This window comes from Phyllobates terribilis, unplaced genomic scaffold, assembly GCF_046119375.1.
Source record: "Phyllobates terribilis strain yellow unplaced genomic scaffold, ASM4611937v1 Scaffold_10__3_contigs__length_209671492, whole genome shotgun sequence".
In the NCBI taxonomy this organism is placed as follows: domain Eukaryota; kingdom Metazoa; phylum Chordata; class Amphibia; order Anura; family Dendrobatidae; genus Phyllobates; species Phyllobates terribilis.
In genome coordinates this window covers 129412524-129432684 of record NW_027362770.1, presented here as the reverse complement: position 1 = coordinate 129432684, position 20161 = coordinate 129412524, and the positions used below count along the sequence as shown (strand labels likewise).

The 20161-nt window shown below is 45.2% G+C and overlaps 1 protein-coding gene across 1 annotated transcript in view; it reads right to left on the bottom strand.

Moving 5' to 3' along the window:
* The window catches only part of LOC141164053 (E3 ubiquitin-protein ligase RNF213-like), a 102344-nt gene that overhangs the window by 16443 nt on the left and 65740 nt on the right, over positions 1–20161 (bottom strand). Inside the window, exons 14-15 of the mRNA XM_073649217.1 lie at positions 5091–5271; positions 4806–5007 (exon numbers count right to left, since the gene is read on the bottom strand). Of these exons, the coding sequence (XP_073505318.1) occupies positions 4806–5007; positions 5091–5271 (383 nt within the window). The remainder of the gene's footprint in view (positions 1–4805; positions 5008–5090; positions 5272–20161) is intronic.

Genomic DNA, 20161 nt, shown 5'->3' with positions numbered 1-20161 from the left:
CCATTGAGAACTTGTGGTCAATCATCAAGAGACGGGTGGACAAACAAAAACCAACAAATTCTGGCAAAATGCAAGCATTGATTATGCAAGAATGGACTGCTATCAGTCAGGATTTGGTCCAAAAGTTGATTGAGAGCATACCAGGGAGAATTACAGAGGTCTTGAAGAAGAAGGGGCAACACTGCAAATATTGACTTGCTGCATTAACTCATTCTAACTGTCAATATAACCTATTGGTCCTCATAATATGATTGCAATTATATTTCTGTATGTGATATAAACATCAGACAAACACTAATAAAAACCAGAGGCCAGCAGATCATGTGAAAATATAATTTTGGTGTCATTCTCAAAACTTTTGGCCATGACTGTACACCTGTAACGCCTATTATTTTCTTATAGTCCCCTCACTTAGAGTGCTGGACATGGTCCCACATATTTTGTTATAACAGGGTTCATAATGTATTCATGTATTACGATATTTGACTGCAATGGGGGTCTCTAATATTGGGTTATTTTATCCAACCTCTGTATAATTAATGTGTGTATTCTTTTAAATGTTTTAATCTTCCTGTTTGAGTTGCTATTTTGCTACTAATCATGTTTAAATAAAATGTTGATAATCGCTTTCTAATCTGAGTATACACATGGTTTTCCTTGCCCTGCGTCTCTTGTCTTCTTGTTGGCATTACTTATTTGTGCAGGGCTTTTGTAGCACCCCTCTAATATGTTATGGCTGTGCCCACCTATGCTCCCCCTCTATATTCCAGACTTGTTATTTCTGAAAGAGAAACATGAGGAATAACAGATATCTAAGGGGGTGCAATCCCTGTTGAGAACCCCGATCTTTTGAACAGAGTGGAGAACGGTTACAAAGAGCGACCCTCTTTATACTGGACCAGTCTTGTCCTGCATTACACAGACAATCCATTAATTTAAATGGACACTGTGTAAGGCCTCATTCAGACTTCCTTTTTTTTTAATGTATGAGAAAAACTGACTGAGTTCCATTAGTGATTTTTGTTCAGAGTTTTATTCGAGCTTGGTCCGTGAGGCAGCAGTTTTTTTCTTACGTGAAAGAAAAAGAAATCTTTATTGTGTTCCTATGTAACCGTCCGTAAGAATCGATCCACATTCGGATGCTATCGGACTCATAGAAATGCATTGCCAAGATTGATCCAACACGCAGATCAATATCGGATTTGCCTCCACGATTTTGCATGGACCACTTGGAAAATCATGGACATGTGGCCGACCCCAAGAATGAAGTAACTTCTTGTCACGAGACCTTTCTAACAAGTGGGGATTTCCAAAAATGGAGAACCCAATTAATCCGCTCAACAGGCACCACCAGCAGCATGAGATGCTGCTGAGTCCCCATTCTCCTGCAGAAGCTGACCAAAGTCATAGAAGTTTGCTAATACTCCTGGTATTGAACTGTAAATTGGGGGAGGTGAAGGCTCCATCGCTCATAAGTTACCATTAGGGCTTGTGTACACGACCATATAAAATGGACGAGTGCTATCTGATTTTTCATCGGATGGAACACTGACCCATGTTATTCAATGGGGCGGTGCAGATGATCAATTTTTTTACTGACAGAATCTGTGAAAAAAATCTCAGCTTGCTGCAATTTCATCCTGAAATCAGATGAGACTCACCCATTCAAGTCTTAAAAAAATGGTATGGCATTCGATTTTTACAGATACATGGCAATTTTGGAACATAGGAAACCATAAATGGTCCTGTAAATGATTAATAGCAGCTACTGTAAAAACATGGACTGCACACGGATGACATGTGAGAAAAAAACTGTCCCACCTTTCTGGATGAAAATCGGATCGATTTTTTTTTTCTTATACTGTTGTGTGACCCTAGACTTAGACTCATTTACTATAACCAAATTTCATAGCCCATTTGCGTAATGAGAATTCGGAACTAGCTTTGGGTCTCCTGACTTGAAATAAACAGTCTCATATACTGTATATGCCTATGAGGCTGTTGAGTTTGGGTCAAGAGACTCAAAGTAGATCCATAAATTGCGGTCCGTGTACAGTCTCAATTTTTTTTAACTGGCCTTATGGAAGTACACATGGTGATACGTTTCCCATCTAGTAGCAAATAATATTGTGAATGCAGATAGTGTATTGCAAAACCCATCGGTCACTACCAGATCACACAGTGTCTTCTGTGTGGAGCGCAGGTGCTTTTACAATACAAGTCTACAAGGCTCAGAATTACGCTCTATAGCCTCATACTGAGTTTTCTAGACTTACATTGATAAAATTCCAAAAATGACCTCCGCTCCACACAGAGGACACTGTGTAATTCAGCAAGTCAAAAATGTGGTCATGTGAAACTGGAGGGGATCAGAGTGCAATTGAAGACGGTACCGGTGAGTATTGCAATACACTCTCTGCATTCACATTACTATTTTCTAACAAAGAGGAAAAAATCACCGGAATGCTTCTTTAAGCAAGGGATACACAATGTGGCTTCACCATGACCTGCTTATTGGTGAGTTTTTTAAAACTGTGGCCAAACTTCTTTTAGCTGAAACTAGTTTGAAAACCACAACAATCAGCAAACCGGCATGGATTGAAGAGCAACGTGTACCCCAGCGTAAGTGATTTTTTTTCAGGTGGTGTCTGCCTCCTACTGACACTAAAACTGAACTGCCTAATTTCCTAGTAGCAGGTATAGGCTTGACATTTTTTTCATCTACACTGTGTTCCAAATTATTATGCAAATAATATTTTCTCAGATTTTCCCCAATTACCTATATGAATTGCAGTCATTGTAATTTTCCAGTTAAATAACTATTAGAGTACAATTGAAAGGTTTTTGTACAAACTGCCTATGATAACAGTATATTTTAAAAAAAATAAAAAACTCAAACTGCACTCAAAATGCATGTTCCAAATTATTATGCAAAAAGTGTTTAGGAGTGATAAGGTAAGAATTTGTTTGTTTGTCAGTTAAACTCATTGATGGTGATGTGTGTCAGGGCTCTTTATATCACTGTAAGCAATTACAGACACCTGTGCTAATTAGTTTGGCAGGTGTGTCCAATGAAAGGCAAGACTACTTAAGAAGGCTGTCCCACATTATTAAGCAGCCTACATTTTCTGCCAAAATGGGAAAGAAAAAGGATGTGTCGGCTGCTGAGAAGCAACAAATTGTGGAGTGTTTAGGTCAAGGCATGACTACAATCAACATTGCCAAGACACTTCATCGTGATCATCGCACAATCAAGAAGTATGTAGCTGATTCACAGTACACACGTGTGCGTGCTGATAAGGGAAAATTGAGGACTCTTTCCTACAGGCAATTACGTCAGGTTAAAAGAGCAGCGGCAAAAAAGCCTTGTCATAGCAGCAGACAAGTTTTTGAAGCTGCTGGTGCCTCCAACATCCCCCGAACAACAAGATGCAGGGTCCTTCAGAGGTTTGCAGCTGTGCGTAAGCCATCCTGTCGACCTCCTCTATCCACTGCACACAAGCAGAAACGGCTCCAGTGGGCCAAACAATACATGAAGACTGACTTCAAAACTGTTTTGTTCACCGATGAGGGCCATGCAACGCTTGATGGTCCAGATGGATGGAGTGGAGGATGGCTGGTTGATGGACACCCCATGCAAACACGACTACGGCGCCAACAATGAGGAGGTGGAGTAATGTTTTGGGATGGAATCACGGGGAGAGAGATTGTCTGCCCCTTTAGGATCCCTGAAGGGGTAAAGATGAACTCCATAATGTATGTTGAGTTTCTCAAACAGCACTTCCTGCCATGGTTCAAGAAGAAGAACCATGCATTCCGCAGCAAGATCATTTTCATGCATGATAATGCACCGTCTCATGCTGCACATAACACATCTGCATCTCTGGCTGCTATGGGCATAAAAGGGGACAAACTTATGGTGTGGCCCCCATGCTCCCCTGACCTCAACCCCATTGAGAACCTCTGGAGCATCATCAAAAGGAGTGTCTATGATGGCGGGAGGCAGTTCACATCTAAGCAACAGCTCTGGGAGGGTATTCTGTCCTCATGCAAAACAATTCAAGCAGAAACCATCCAAAACCTGACAAATTCAATGGACGAGAGAGTTCAGAAGCTCCTTTCGAACAAGGGGTCCTATGTGCAAATGTAACATCACCTAGAATAAAGTTTTGAGTTGAAAACTGTTTGATTTCAGTTTGTAATAACCTGCTAATGCTTATAATTTCAAAACTGACCATTTTTTTGTTCTTTATTAAAATGAAAATGTTGAAAACTCTGCTGTGCATAATAATTTGGAACATGCATTTTGAGTGCAGTTTGAGTGTTTTATTTTTTTAAAAATATACTGTTATCATAGGCAGTTTGTACAAAAACCTTTCAATTGTACTCTAATAGTTATTTAACTGGAAAATTACAATGACTGCAATTCATATAGGTAATTTGGGAAAATCTGAGAAAATATTATTTGCATAATAATTTGGAACACAGTGTAGTGTCAAGTCTCCTAGTAGCAAGGTTTATTACTTTTTGTGTTGTGTCCTCCAAAGTTAACGATGAAAATGACAATTCCTCCAGGAACTTTCATTAATTGCTCAGTTTTAGACTTTGTAAATGAATTAACCAGAATTGAGGGGTGCAATAGGGTAAATTAAACTTTTTGGTGTAAACTGTTTGAATGAAACACTAGTACAGAAGAATGAAAAGTGTATTCATAGCAGAAAGTATTTTAGAATTAGTTTTGCAGAACAACTAGAAACAGTAAAATGTGAGAAGCTACACCCAAACATGATGATCCCGCTACTTACAACCATGGTGATCAGAGGTTTTCCTTGAAAAAATCTGCTGCCAATTTGCTGCTGGATCTTTGGAAGATCAAATTCTTGCAAGGTCTCCTTCCCGCTCTCCAGAGTGTAATGGCAATTGGAGAGGATTATAGGTACAAAGTCCTTCTCCATTTCATAGTTGATGACATGCAGACTTGTTACATCCGAGGATTTAATGGAATACCTGAGGACAATGGTTATAAAGTGAGATATGTGGCCACCGCTCACAGTCATAACCCACCCACAGAGAATACAGACGTTCCGTACTTCTGCTCATTGGCGGTATATTTTCCCAGTGCGTATATAAAGCTGTTGTGCAGAGCAATAAGGTAGCTGACGAGGGCCGTGGCACACAAGCCGTCTCCTTGCCGACGGGGAAGAAGATAGGTGAATTTACTGTCCATGGTAAGGACAATGTCGCACACATCAGCCGGTAGTTTTATTTCACCTAAAACAGAAGAACAGAATGAGAAAGATTGATTCATTTTAGTAGGTATTTAGAAAGAAAAAATTTTGGTAGTATTATCAGTAGTGTTGAGTGAGCATGCTCGACACTGCTCGTTACTCGCCCGAGCATTACGCTACTCGGGATGTTCGGCGAGCACCGAGCATTTCCGGGTTACTTGGATGGGAGCTCGGGTCTCCGTCCTGCACGTTTGGCGCTCTTTACACAGCCAATGAACATGCAGGGATTGCCAGCCCTTCACTGTAATGCCGCAGCCATGTTGTTTGTGGGCATTATAGTGATTGGCTGGCCGCACAGCGTCACCTTGAGTATTTAAAACTGGGCGCCGCCATCTTGGACACAGTCGCTCCAGATCAGCCAGTGTAGGGTCAGTGCTGCTGAGATAGGGAGAGATATATAGTGAGAAATAGGTAGTGTAGGGTCTCTAAAGCCTGCCAAATCAAACAAACAGTCCTTCTCAGGAGTAATATCCATCCCAGATATCAGGCAGACAGGCTGTATAGGAGACGCAGTGGTTATACCAGCAAACGCTGCATTACAGTCCTGTGTGCTCCTGTTGATCAAGCTGCTAGACTTATCACCCCGGTCTCAGGGGCCAGGAAAAATTATTATTTTTTTCATCTAAATCCTGTATTTTTTTTTTTTCCTCAGTCAGACTGTCCAAATACGCGTCTTATTAACCTTTTGGTATTCCCCCCCACCCCCCCCAAAAAAAATTGAGTGTGTCTGTGACTGTTCAGACACCAATATATCAGTTTAAAAGAGTCTGGTGTAGGCCAGAAAAATAGAACTGTGGTTTTGCAGTTCCACGGGTCAAATCTCTGTATTATCCTGTTTTTGGCATTTTTTGCCGTAAAAAAACTGTAATAGTGTCTCCCTGACTCGTGAGACACCAATATATCTGTTTAAAAGATTCTGGTGTACGCCACATAACAATAACTGTGGTTTTGCAGTTCCACGGGTCAAATCTCTGTATTATCCTGCTTTTGGCATTTTTTGGCGTAAAAAAAACAGTAATAGTGTCTCCCTGACTGGTCAGACACCAATATATCTGTTTAAAAGCGTCTGGTGTAGGCAAGAAAAATAGAACTGTGGTTTTTCAGATCCACGGGTCAAATCTCTGTATTATGCTGATTTGGCATTTTTTGCCGGAAAAAAAAACTGTAATAGTGTCTCCCTGACTGGTCAGACACCAATATATCTGTTTAAAAGAGTCTGATGTAGGCAAGAAAAATAGAACTGAGGTTTTTCAGTTCCACGGGTCAAATCTCTGTATTATCCTGCTTTTGACATTTTTTGCCGTAAAAAAAAAACAGTAATAATGTCTCCCTGACTGGTCAGACACCAATATATCTGTTTAAAAGAGTCTGGTGTAGGCCACATAACTGTAACTGTGGTTTTGCAGTTCCACGGGTCAAATCTCTGTATTATCCGGCTTTTGGCATTTTTTGCCGTAAAAAAAAACTGTAATAGTGTCTCCCTGACTGGTCAGACACCAATATATCTGTTTAAAAGATTCTGGTGTACGCCACATAACTGTAACTGTGGTTTTGCAGTTCCACGGGTCAAATCTCTGTATTATCCTGCTTTTGGCATTTTTTGCCGTAAAAAATAACAGTAATAGTGTCTCCCTGACTGTTCAGACACCAATATATCTGTTTAAAAGAGTCTGGTGTAGGCAAGAAAAAAAGAACTGTGGTTTTGCAGATCCACGGGTCAAATCTCTGTATTATCCTGCTTTTGACATTTTTTGCCGTAAAAAAAACTGTAATAGTGTCTCCCTGACTGTTCAGACCCAAAAATATCTGTTTGAAAGATTCTGGTGTACGACACATAACTATAACTGGGGTTTTGCAGCTCCACGGGTCAAATCTCTGCATTATCCTGCTTTTGGCATTTTTTGCCGTAAAAAAAACTGTAATAGTGTCTCCCTGACTGGTCAGACACCAATATATCTGTTTAAAAGAGTCTGGTGTACGCCACATAACTATAACTGTGGTTTTGCAGTTCCACGGGTCAAATCTCTGTATTATCCTGCTTTTGGCATTTTTTGCCATAAAAAAAAAACTGTAATAGTGTCTCCCTGACTGATCAGACACCAATATATATGTTTAAAAGAGTCTGGTGTATGCCACATAACTATAACTGTGGTTTTGCAGTTCCACGGGTCAAATCTCTGTATTATCCTGCTTTTGGCACTTTTTGCCGTAAAAAAAACAGTAATAGTGTCTCCCTGACTGTTCAGACACCAATATATCTGTTTAAAAGAGTCTGGTGTAGGCAAGAAAAATATAACTGTGGTTTTGGAGATCCACGGGTCAAATCTCTGTATTATCCTGCTTTTGGCATTCCCCCCCCCCCAAAAAAAAACTGTAATAGTGTCTCCCTGACTGGTCAGACACCAATATATCTGTTTAAAAGAGTCTGGTGTAGACAAGAAAAATAGAATTGTGGTTTTGCAGATCCACGGGTCAAATCTCTGTATTATCCTGTTTTTGGCATTTTTTGCCGAAAAAAAAAAATGTAATAGTGTCTCCCTGACTGGTCAGACACCAATATATTTGTTTAAAAGATTCTGGTGTACACCGCATAACTATAACTGTGGTTTTGCAGTTCCACGGGTCAAATCTCTGTATTATCCTGCTTTTGGCATTTTTTGCCCAAAAAAAAAAACAGTAATAGTGTCTCCCTGACTGGTCAGACACCAATATATCTGTTTAAAAGAGTCTGGTGTAGGCCACATAACTGTAACTGTGGTTTTGCAGTTCCACGGGTCAAATCTCTGTATTATCCGGCTTTTGGCATTTTTTGCCGTAAAAAAAAACTGTAATAGTGTCTCCCTGACTGGTCAGACACCAATATATCTGTTTAAAAGATTCTGGTGTACGCCACATAACTGTAACTGTGGTTTTGCAGTTCCACGGGTCAAATCTCTGTATTATCCTGCTTTTGGCATTTTTTGCCGTAAAAAATAACAGTAATAGTGTCTCCCTGACTGTTCAGACACCAATATATCTGTTTAAAAGAGTCTGGTGTAGGCAAGAAAAAAAGAACTGTGGTTTTGCAGATCCACGGGTCAAATCTCTGTATTATCCTGCTTTTGACATTTTTTGCCGTAAAAAAAACTGTAATAGTGTCTCCCTGACTGTTCAGACCCAAAAATATCTGTTTGAAAGATTCTGGTGTACGACACATAACTATAACTGTGGTTTTGCAGCTCCACGGGTCAAATCTCTGCATTATCCTGCTTTTGGCATTTTTTGCCGTAAAAAAAACTGTAATAGTGTCTCCCTGACTGGTCAGACACCAATATATCTGTTTAAAAGAGTCTGGTGTACGCCACATAACTATAACTGTGGTTTTGCAGTTCCACGGGTCAAATCTCTGTATTATCCTGCTTTTGGCATTTTTTGCCATAAAAAAAAAACTGTAATAGTGTCTCCCTGACTGATCAGACACCAATATATATGTTTAAAAGAGTCTGGTGTATGCCACATAACTATAACTGTGGTTTTGCAGTTCCACGGGTCAAATCTCTGTATTATCCTGCTTTTGGCACTTTTTGCCGTAAAAAAAACAGTAATAGTGTCTTCCTGACTGTTCAGACACCAATATATCTGTTTAAAAGAGTCTGGTGTAGGCAAGAAAAATATAACTGTGGTTTTGGAGATCCACGGGTCAAATCTCTGTATTATCCTGCTTTTGGCATTCCCCCCCCAAAAAAAAAAACTGTAATAGTGTCTCCCTGACTGGTCAGACACCAATATATCTGTTTAAAAGAGTCTGGTGTAGACAAGAAAAATAGAATTGTGGTTTTGCAGATCCACGGGTCAAATCTCTGTATTATCCTGTTTTTGGCATTTTTTGCCGAAAAAAAAAATGTAATAGTGTCTCCCTGACTGGTCAGACACCAATATATTTGTTTAAAAGATTCTGGTGTACACCGCATAACTATAACTGTGGTTTTGCAGTTCCACGGGTCAAATCTCTGTATTATCCTGCTTTTGGCATTTTTTGCCAAAAAAAAAAAACAGTAATAGTGTCTCCCTGACTGGTAAGACACCAATATATCTGTTTAAAAGAGTCTGGTGTATGCCACATAACTATACCTGTGGTTTTGCCATTCCACGGGTCAAATCTCTGTATTATCCTGCTTTTGGAATTTTTTGCCGTAAAAAAAAACTGTAATAGTGTCTCCCTGACTGGTCAGACACCAATATATTTGTTTAAAAGAGTCTGGTGTACGCCACATAACTATAACTGTGGTTTTGCAGTTCCACGGGTCAAATCTCTGTATTATCCTGCTTTTGGCAATTTTTGCCGTAAAAAAAAACTGTAATAGTGTCTCCCTGACTGTTCAGACACAAATATATCTGTTTGAAAGATTCTGGTGTAGGCCAGAAAAATAGAACTGTGGTTTTGCAGTTCCACGGGTCAAATCTCTGTATTATCCTGCTTTTGGCATTTTTTGCCGTAAAAAAAACAGTATTAGTGTCTCCCTGACTGTTCAGACACAAATACATCTGTTTGAAAGATTCTGGTATACGCCACATAACTATAACTGTGGTTTTGCAGTTCCACGGGTCAAATCTCTGTATTATCCTGCTTTTGGCATTTTTTGCTGTAAAAAAAAACTGTAATAGTGTCTCCCTGACTGGTCAGACACCAATATATCAGTTTAAAAGAGTCTGGTGTATGCCACATAACTATAACTGTGGTTTTGCAGTTCCACGGGTCAAATCTCTGTATTATCCTGCTTTTGGCATTTTTTGCCGTAAAAAAAACTGTAATAGTGTCTCTCTGACTGTTCAGATACAAATATATCTGATTGAAAGATTCTGGTGTACGCCACATAACTATAACTGTGGTTTTGCAGTTCCACGGGTCAAATCTCTGTATTATCCTGCTTTTGGCATTTTTTTCCATAAAAAAAACTGTAATAGTGTCAAATCTCTGTATTATCCACTTTTGGGTCTTTTTTACATAAAAAAAACAGTTTGAGTGTGTCGCTGACTGTCTATTTAAAAAAATCTGGTATACGCCAGTAAATTAGAACTGTGGTTTTGCAGTTCCACGGTTCAAACCTCTGTATTATCCAACTTTTGGCCTGTTTTACGTAAAAAAAAACAGTAATAGTGTCTCCCTGTCTGTTCAGTCACAAATATATCTGTTTAAAAGATTCTGGTGTAGGCCAGACAAATAGAACTGTGGTTTTCCTCTTCCACGGTTCTAATCTCCTTTTTATTACCCTTTTTCCATTGATAGTGCAAGCTATTTTACTTCATTTACAATGGGCAAGGCGCATGGCAAGGGACGTGGAACTGGAAGTTCTGGTGATGGTGCGTGTAGATGACGGGGCCGTGGCCAAGGTGAAAATGTGCCACAACCAACAGCCACATCTTCTCGCTCCCACTTCTTGACCGAATTACTAGGGAAGCACACTACAACACCAGTATTGCGAACTGATCAGTGTGAACAGGTTATTAATTGGATAGCAGATAATACTTCCAGTTACCTGGGCACCACCACCTCCGGTCTGTCTTCCACACGGTCAAGTTTTAGTAGCCGTGAGTCTCGACCGCATACTCCTCCTCACCCTGATGCTCCTTCCTCCCACCATGCCGAGTGTCGTCAGACAGCAACTGATCCCACACTTGGACACTCTGAAGAGCTGTTCACTTGTCCAATTCCATATTTGTGCCCCTCGCCTGCTCCGCTTGAAGTTGTGGAAGAGGAGATCCCATGTAGCGATGCCCAAATATTTAAACAGTCATGGCCAGAGGAAGTTGACGCTGGCATTTTGTCACCAGAGGTGGACGATGACGAGACACAATTGCTACGAAGTGAGGAGGAGGATAGTGGTGCGCAAGTGGAAGAGGAGGAGGTGGTGGATGATCTAGTAACTGACCCAATGTGGCAGGAGGACACGCAGAGCGAGGCCAGCAGCACACAGGGGGGGGGGGCAGAGTACCCCAACAGGCATGAAGAAGCAGTGTGGTGGCCGCACACAGAAGGCGGGCAACAGTTCCCCGTAACACCAACACGAGGGACGTTGCCAGTACAACCGGTAGGTTTTTTTAAAGACTCTGCTGATAGCCCCAAAAAGGCCATTTGTACCACCTGCCATGCCAGCATCAGCAGGGGTGACAAAACTACCAGCCTGACCACCACCAGCATGATCAGGCACATGGCAGCAAAGCACCCGACTTTGTGGGGCGAACCCCAGGGTCCACGACCAGTGTCAGCGGGTGTCACCACTGCTTCTTCCGCTGTTGTGCATGTAATAGAACGCCCTCGTGTGTGTGCAAGGCAATCCACTGTCCATACTGCATGCAAAGATGCCCCCTCCTCTTAGTCTTCACTTGTAATGGCAGTTTCTCAAGAAACAGCATCAATGTCCACGTCCCACTGCAGCGTTCAATTGTCCATATCCCAGAGCCTTGAACGAAAGCGCAAATTCGCAGCCAACGTCCCACAGGCCACAGTCCTAAATTCACACATTTCACAACTGCTTGCGTTGGAAATGCTGCCTTTTAGGCTGGTGGAGACGGAATCCTTCCGCAACCTTATGGCGGTGGCTGTCCCTCGGTACTCGGTCCCCAGCCGACACTATTTTGCCCGGTGTGCCATCCCTGCACTACACAAGCACGTGTCCCAAAACATCTGCCGTGCCCTCAACAACGCAGTTACTGGGAGAGTCCACCTGACAACGGACACGTGGACAAGTGCTTGTGGCCAGGGATGGTACATCTCCCTGACGGCACACTGGTTAAACATAGTGGAAGCCGGGACCCAGTCGGACCTTGGGACGGAACACATCCTCCCCACACCGAGGATTGTGGGCCCTATGTCAGTCAGAGTTGCCCCCACAGTGTACAGCTCCTGCGCATCATCCTCCTCCTCCTCCTCATGTTCAGCCTCCATCTCAGATATCACCACATCAGTTACAAGCTGGAAGCACTGCAGTACTGCCTCAGCCAAGCGGCAACAGGCTGTGCTGAAACTCATAAGCTTAGGTGATAAACCTCACACTGCTTGTGAGTTGTGGACAGGTGTAAAAGAGCAGGCAGATCTGTGGCTGAGACCGCTGAACCTATATCCAGGCATGGTCGTGTGTGACAATTGCCGTAACCTGGTGGCGGCTCTGAGGCAAGGCGTGATCACACACGTACCATGCCTGGCTCATGTGCTTAACCTCGTGGTTCAGCGGTTTCTTAAATCGTACCCCGAGTTGCCAGATCTGCTCATCAAAGTACGCCGCCTGTCAGCTCATATTCGCAAGTCGGCTACAGCTTCTGCCGCCCTTGCTGTGTTGCAGCAGTGTTTGCAGCTTCCGGCACACCGACTGGTGTGTGATGTCCCCACACGTTGGAACTCTACCCTCCACATGTTGCAAAGGATTTGTGAGCAGAAGAGAGCAGTTGTGGAGTACCAGCTGCAACAAGGCCGTCGATATTCAGGTCAGACTCCACACATAAGACCTCAGGAGTGGACCTGGATGTCTGACATATGTACCATCCTGACAAACTTTGAGGAGGCCACCAAGATGGTGAGTGGCGATGACGCCATCATTAGTGTCAGCAACCCACTTGTCTGTCTTTTGCAACGCTCTCTGCAGAGAATTAAAGAGGAGGCATTGCAGCCAGAGTATGATGAGATGGATCAAGAAGCCATAGCGGGCGATTACACACAGCCCAGCCTCATCTCATCCCAACGTGCATTGGGGGACAATGAGGGAGAGGAGGAGGAGGAAGAACAGGAGCTGGTATCATGCGCTGTAGACGGTAGTACCTGTACAACTGTCATACCGTCGGTTCAGCGTGGGTGGCCTGAGGACAGCGGGGAGGAGGAGGAGGAGGAGGAGAGCATGGTCAGTCGTCATCTTGGTGAGGACACGGAAGTCTTGCCCGTTACCAGTCTGGCACGCATGGCTGACTTTATGTTACACTGCCTTAACCGTGACCCTCGCGTTGTCAAAATGTTGGTTGACAGTCATTACTGGTTGGTGACACTTTTAGACCCCCTCTACAAGGAGAACTTTCACTCTCTTATTCCTGAGGTGGAGAGGTCTACAAAAATGGGGCAGTACCAGAAGGCCCTTGCTGCAGAACTGTTAAAAAAATTCCCATCTGAACACGCTAGCGGCAGAGGTCACAGTTCGTTGCCCAACCAAGGCGTACAGGCGAGAAAGATGCAACTCCAATCCAGCAGAGGCAGGGGAACACTGTCAACGATCTGGGACAGTTTTCTGAGACCCGCCCAGCTTACAGGCCCTGAGGCGCGGGGTACTCTCACAAGGAGTGGAAAGTTTCAAAAGATGGTGAGGGAGTACTTTACCGACCATACCAGCGTCCTCCGTGATTCCTCTTTGCCTTTTAATTATTGGGTATCCAAGCTGGACACTTGGAATGAACTCGCTCTGTACGTCTTGGAGGTCCTGGCCTGCCCTGCCGCTAGCGTGTTATCGGAGCGTGTTTTTAGTGCCGCTGGGGGAATTATAACAGATAAACGCACTCGCCTGTCAACTGTCAATGCTGACAAGCTGACCCTTATCAAAATGAACAAGGGCTGGATTGGGCCAGACTTCTCACCACCACCAAATGACAGCAGAGTAACATAAAGTCAAATCCACTGTGTTATTTCGGGAGGTGTATTCCCTTGCACCGCTTCACACCCACACATGGGTATACGCATCCTCATTTCAGCTGTATTTTGCTCTTCTCCTTATCCTCAGCTTCCACCACGACTATACCACCAGGGTGACCTTGGTCCGTGTTGCCAGCATTGCAAGTTCCTCCGTCCTAATTTTTGGCAGCTTTTGCTTGGAATGCATAGTCAAAGACTATGGGAGACCCACTCCCCAATAATGGGAATAATGTTTTTAAGATGCTGTACTGCATGGCTCTTGTTTGCCAGCATTGTAAGTTCCTCCATCCTAATTTTTGGCAGCTTTTGCTTGGAAGGCATAGTCAAAGACTATGGGAGACCCACTCCCCAATAATGGGAATACTGTTTTTAAGATGCTGTACTGCATGGCTCTTGTTTGCCAGCATTGCAAGTTCCTCCGTCCTAAATTTTGGCAGCTTTTGCTTGGAAGGCATAGGCAAAGACTATGGGAGACCCACTCCCCAATAATGGGAATAATGTTTTTAAGATGCTGTACTGCATGGCTCTTCCAAGGGGCATTAAAACCGTCTTGTTAAGCTACTGCGACATCCACCACTTTTCCCAGGGGCATTGATATTGTCTTTTTATTCCACTGCGACCTCCACCATTCTTCCAAGGGGCATTAAAACCGTCTTGTTAAGCTACTGCGACCTCCACCACTTTCCCCTGTGGCATTAAAACCATCTTGTTAAGCTACTGCGACCTCCACGTCTCTTCCAAGGGGCATTAAAACTGTCTTGTTAAGCTACTGCAACCTCCACGTCTCTTCCATGGGGCATTAAAACCGTCTTGTTAAGCTACTGCAACCTTCACTGCTCTTCCAAGGGGCATTAAAACCATCTTGTTAAGCTACTGCGACCTCCACCACTCTTCCAAGGGGCACTGATATTGTCTTTTTATTCCACTGCGACCTCCACCATTCTTCCAAGGGGCATTAAAACCGTCTTGTTAAGCTACTGCAACCTCCACGTCTCTTCCAAGGGGCATTAAAACCATCTTGTTAAGCTACTGCGACCTCCACGTCTCTTCCAAGGGGCATTAAAACCATCTTGTTAAGCTACATCGACCTCCACCACTTTTCTTAGGGGCATTAAAACCATCTTGTTAAGCTACTGCAACCTCCACCACTTTTCCAAGGGGCATTGATATTGTCTTTTTATTCCACTGCGACCTCCACCATTCTTCCAAGGGGCATTAAAGCCGTCTTGTTAAGCTACTGCAACCTCCACGTCTCTTCCAAGGGGCATTAAAAACGGTCTTGTTAAGCTACTGCGACCTCCACGTCTCTTCCAAGGGGCATTAAAACCATCTTGTTAAGCTACTGCGACCTCCACCACTTTTCCCAGGGGCATTAAAACTGTCTTGTTAAGCTACTGCGACCTCCACCAGTCTTCCAAGGGGCATTAAAACCGTCTTGTTAAGCTACTGCGACCTCCACCACTTTTCCATGGGGCATTGATATTGTCTTTTTATTCCACTGCGACCTCCACCATTCTTCCAACGGGCATTGCATTTCCCTCTTATTTTAGTCAGCTTTTGCTTTTCAATGCATAGGCGAACACTAAGGGAGACCCACTCCCCAATAATGGGTTGAAGGTTTTTAGTATGCTGTAATCCACGTCTGTTTCAAGGGGCATTGCAGTTCCTCATAATTTTTGGAAAGGCTTCCATTCACTGCTTAGGCCAACAGTGCACAGGAGACCCAGTTGCTATAAATGGAAAAAACGGTTTAGTTAAGGCCCTCTGACCTCCATGTCACTTCCAAGAGGCATTGGAGTGCTTCGAAATTTTTGTTAGGCATTGCACTCACTGCATGCCCTTTAACTGTGTAGCCGAACCGCTCCTTTTGGTACAGAAACATATCCTACAAGACATGTGTGGTTGACTGGCCTGATATTGATGTGAATGGTCCCTGTTCCTCCTGCTCTTTCTCCTTTGCCACCACCTCATCCATCATTCATCACCTGAAGCTTTGTTTTAACGGGAGTCATAGAACTGGGATAGTAGCAGGAAAACATCCAGCAATCCTTGGAGGAGGTAGGATATGCGCCAAAACGCTGACCACCTCAGGGCTAGCTGCTACTACATGCATGCGCTTGTGTAGCACCCTGAGGATTCGGCTGCTACAGGGGTATTGCACCTCAACCCAGAGGTGTGATATTCCACTCCCGGGTAAGGATGGAGTGTGGAGCTGAGCTCAGAAGGCTGCATGCACTACACACATCCCATTTCCGGAGGGCAGACCAACGGTACTCCCACTTAGAAATGTGCAGGTACGATCGAGTCTGTCCTTGGCTGGAGTGGGAGGGGGGTGGACCATCCCAGTAGTGTAGGGGCAGATAGGGGGAGCAGTCTGGGTAGTGTTAGGAGCTCATTGGGTGCTGGTCACCTGAGCTCACACATAGAGGGAGTATAAAAGGTGGGAACCATCTAAGATCAGGGTCAGTCAGTCAGTCTGTGAGAAGTCAGCCTGTTGTAGTGAGGACTTTGCAGAGCAGTGGAAGAAAGCAGAGGAGCAGAGCAGCCCCAGGCCCAGAGTGAGAGAGGAGTTTGAAAGACCCAGAGGGGGAGAAAGAAGGAACTCCAAGAGCCCAAATTAGACCAGAGGGTGAAGAGTTGGCAACAGGGTACCGGATCCCAAGCTGGCAGAGGCTACAGCACACCTTAGCCAGGAACCGGAGGTCGTGGGCAGGATTGATCTGCCACGATCACCCACCAAATCCACCCGGAAGGCAGACCACGCATAGGGTCAGGGAACCCAGAGGCAAGGGTTCGCCAACAAGAGGCCCGAGGGAGCCGGACATAGGTGGATCCCTGGTGGGGAAGGCCAGAGACGAGGACAGGACAGAAAGGGAGCTCAGAACCACGCTCCAGAACTACTTGGGGGTTGGCCGAGTCCAGGACCTGGTGGACGCAGCACGGCTCGGGTGGTCACTTAAGGCCGGAGTGACCGGTACAAGAACAGCAGTAAGTAAACAAACCCTGAACTGCACAGCCCGACTCTGACTCTCATTACCATCCTCACTGCACCTTCACAACCACCATCCTCTGCACCTGACCCCCTGAGGCTATACCCCTCACGTTGGGGGTTATACTACCTGGGCTGCACAAACACCATCAGCCTCAGCGGACCCTGCTGCAGCGGCGGCCGTAGTGACCGCAATTCAACGGGTGGCGTAGTCGACATAAAGAACTTTAGTAACATCAGTAAGGACTGCCACACACTGAGCTTGACACCCTGGGCACGGACCGGGTCACAGCCACTCGGAGACTACAACCCCCATCTGATCCGGCTCCGGGTATCCCCAACAACACTGGCCCAGGGGGCGCGTCACTTGCATTCCAAGAAAACAAAGCAGACGCTAACATCTATCATCATCATCATGCTCCTCACCTTGGCACTCTCAACTCCTCTGATGGAGAAGCCAGGGCCCCCCGGAGGAGTCTGGTTCTCTGGTGGGCTCGTCCAATGCTGCTCTAAAGCAGGCCAGGCTAAGAAAAGTGTGGGGGAAGTTTGAAGGAGAAATATTGGCGGCTGGGGACCGTTTATGAACACCCGTCCGCCCCCAGGCGGCTGTGGACCGTGTGTGGACACCCGGCCACAGGGCGGCTGGGGACCGAGTATGGACATCCGGCCGCCCCCTGGTGGCTGGGGACCGAGCGTGGACACCCGGCCACCGGGTGGCTGGGGACTGAGTATGGATACCTCGCTGCCAAAGCAGCCATGAACTAGTGGCCAGCTTCGGCCTCCTCCAAACTAAAAGGCCCCATTTCAAATGCAAGCTAGCAGTATGGTATTGCAGCCTGGGGGTGGGTGGGTGTTTGGTTGCACACTTACGCTTGCATTCCAAGAAAACAAAGCAGATGCTAACTTCTATCATCATCATCATGCTCCTCACCTTGGCACTCTTAACTCCCCTGATGGAGAAGCCAGGGCCCACCGGAGGAGTCTGGTTCTCTGGTGGGCTCGTCTAATGCTGCCCTAAAGCAGGCCAGGCTAAGAAAAGTGTGGGGGAAGTTTGAAGGAGAAATAGTGGCGGCTCGGGACCGTTTATGGACACCCGGCCACCCCCAAGCGGCTGGCGACCGTGTGTGGACACCCGGCCGCGGGGCGGCTGGGGACCGAGTATGGACACCCGGACGCCCCCTGGCGGCTGGGGACCGAGCGTGGACACCCGGCCACCGGGCGGCTGGGGACTGAGTATGGATACCTCACTGCCGAAGCAGCCATGAGGTAGTGGCCAGCTTCGACCTCCTCCAAACTAAAAGGCCCCATTTCAAGTGCAAACAAGCTAGCAGTATGGTATTGCAGCCTGGGGGTGGGTGGGTGGCAGGTTGCACACTTACGCTTGCATTCCAAGAAAACAAAGCAGATGCTAACTTTCATCATCATCATGCTCCTCACCTTGGCACTCTCAACTCCCCTGATGGAGAAGCCAGAGCCCACCGAAGGAGTCTGGTTCTCTGGTGGGCTCGTCCAATGCTGCCCTAAAGCAGGCCAGGCTAAAAAAAGTGTGGGGGAAGTTTCAAGGAGAAATAGGGGCGGCTGGGGACCGAGCGTGGACACCCGGGCGGCTGGGGACTGAGTATGGATACCTCGCTGCCGAAGCAGCCATGAGGTAGTGGCCAGCTTCAGCCTCCTCCAAACTAAAAGGCCCAATTTCAAGAGCAAGCAAGCTAGCAGTATGGTATTGCAGCCTGGGGGTGGGTGGGTGGCAGGCTGCATACTTGTGCTTGCATTGCAAGGAATGGGGGAGGTACAATTGAACACTGCCCTGGGACAAGGACTTGCACGGGGATAGTTGCAAGTCTGCATCTTCTGATGCGGAAAGGATCACTTCTGATGGGCACACTTTTAGGCAGTGACCTGGGTGTCAGAGATGCTTCCGGGGGTCTTCCCCATGCTGTTCCCATGTCTTTTCAGCACTGTATGCATGTAACACACAGCACATGGCCAGATAAGATTGTAAAATGTTAAAATGACATTTCCCGGTGAATGCATTTGTCACGGTTGAAAGCAATACAAAAGTGCAAAAACGCATAAAAAATGCTACTTGTGAACATAGCCCAAGGTGTGGAGGAGTATTTTTGTTTTTGGTTATTTATTTTACCTTATACACAAGTCTTTACCCTGGAAAGGAAGTTCCTTAACATATTTCACAGGAAAACCGTTTCAGTTTCATTTTTGAACGTTTTATTGTGAGCCTGTAAAAGTGGCTTAATACCTCTGACCACGTTGTTGACAGCATTGACCTGGGGGTCAGAAATGCTTCCTGGGGCAATCCCCATGCTGTCCCCATGTCTTTTGAGCACTGTCACTATCGTTTTGGGCACTTTTTAGGCTTTCTACAGACTGCCGGGTGTGCCGCCGCAAAAATGCTCGGGTCTCCCATAGACTAACATTGGGCTCGTTGCTCGGGTCGAGCACCCGAGTATCACGGTGAGCTCGGCCCAAACTTCGAGCACCCGAGCATTTTAGTGCTCGCTCAACATTAATTATCAGTATTTTTCCAATTTTTGCACTTCAGCACTTTTGCTCAGCAATTTATTTCTAGCTAATATTTATTCCGCTATGATGTGATAGTGAGGACAGACCAGCGGATGCTCTCCAGGAGGCCAGGCTGCACAGAGGCCATGTTTTGGCCAGACCCCGAGTAATACATGTAGAGAAGCTGCAGCTGACTAGGAGCGCCCCTATACAATGACCCCAGTGCCCAATCAGAGAACAAATGAGCTGTCATCTGAGGCTATTCTCCTATTAGGACTCTGTCAGCACAGAATGACTGTCCAAACCAAGTACAGGTGCTTGGTGCATCCTTGGCATGGTCAGTTCAGTGCACCTTCCCACCTAATTAGTAGTGTAGTATTTATCTCATCCCTTTTCTTCCTTGATTGACAGTTCTGACATTTCAATTACTGGACCCAGTAAAAGTGGAAAATAGGTGGGAAGGTGCTCTGTACTGTTTGGTCAATCCAAAAGTACAACTTCTGTTTGGATTGAACAGTCATTTTGTGCTGACAGAATCCCTTTAACGCCTAACCAATACAGCACAGGAGTGGCCGAGAACGGTAACACAATAAAGAGAATTAGCCAGTCACCTTGAGAACCATAATAAATAGTCGCAACAACAAAAAAAATATTTGTACTCAATATATAATATTTAGATATAAATATATAGCAGTAATTATATGTAGATACTTTTTG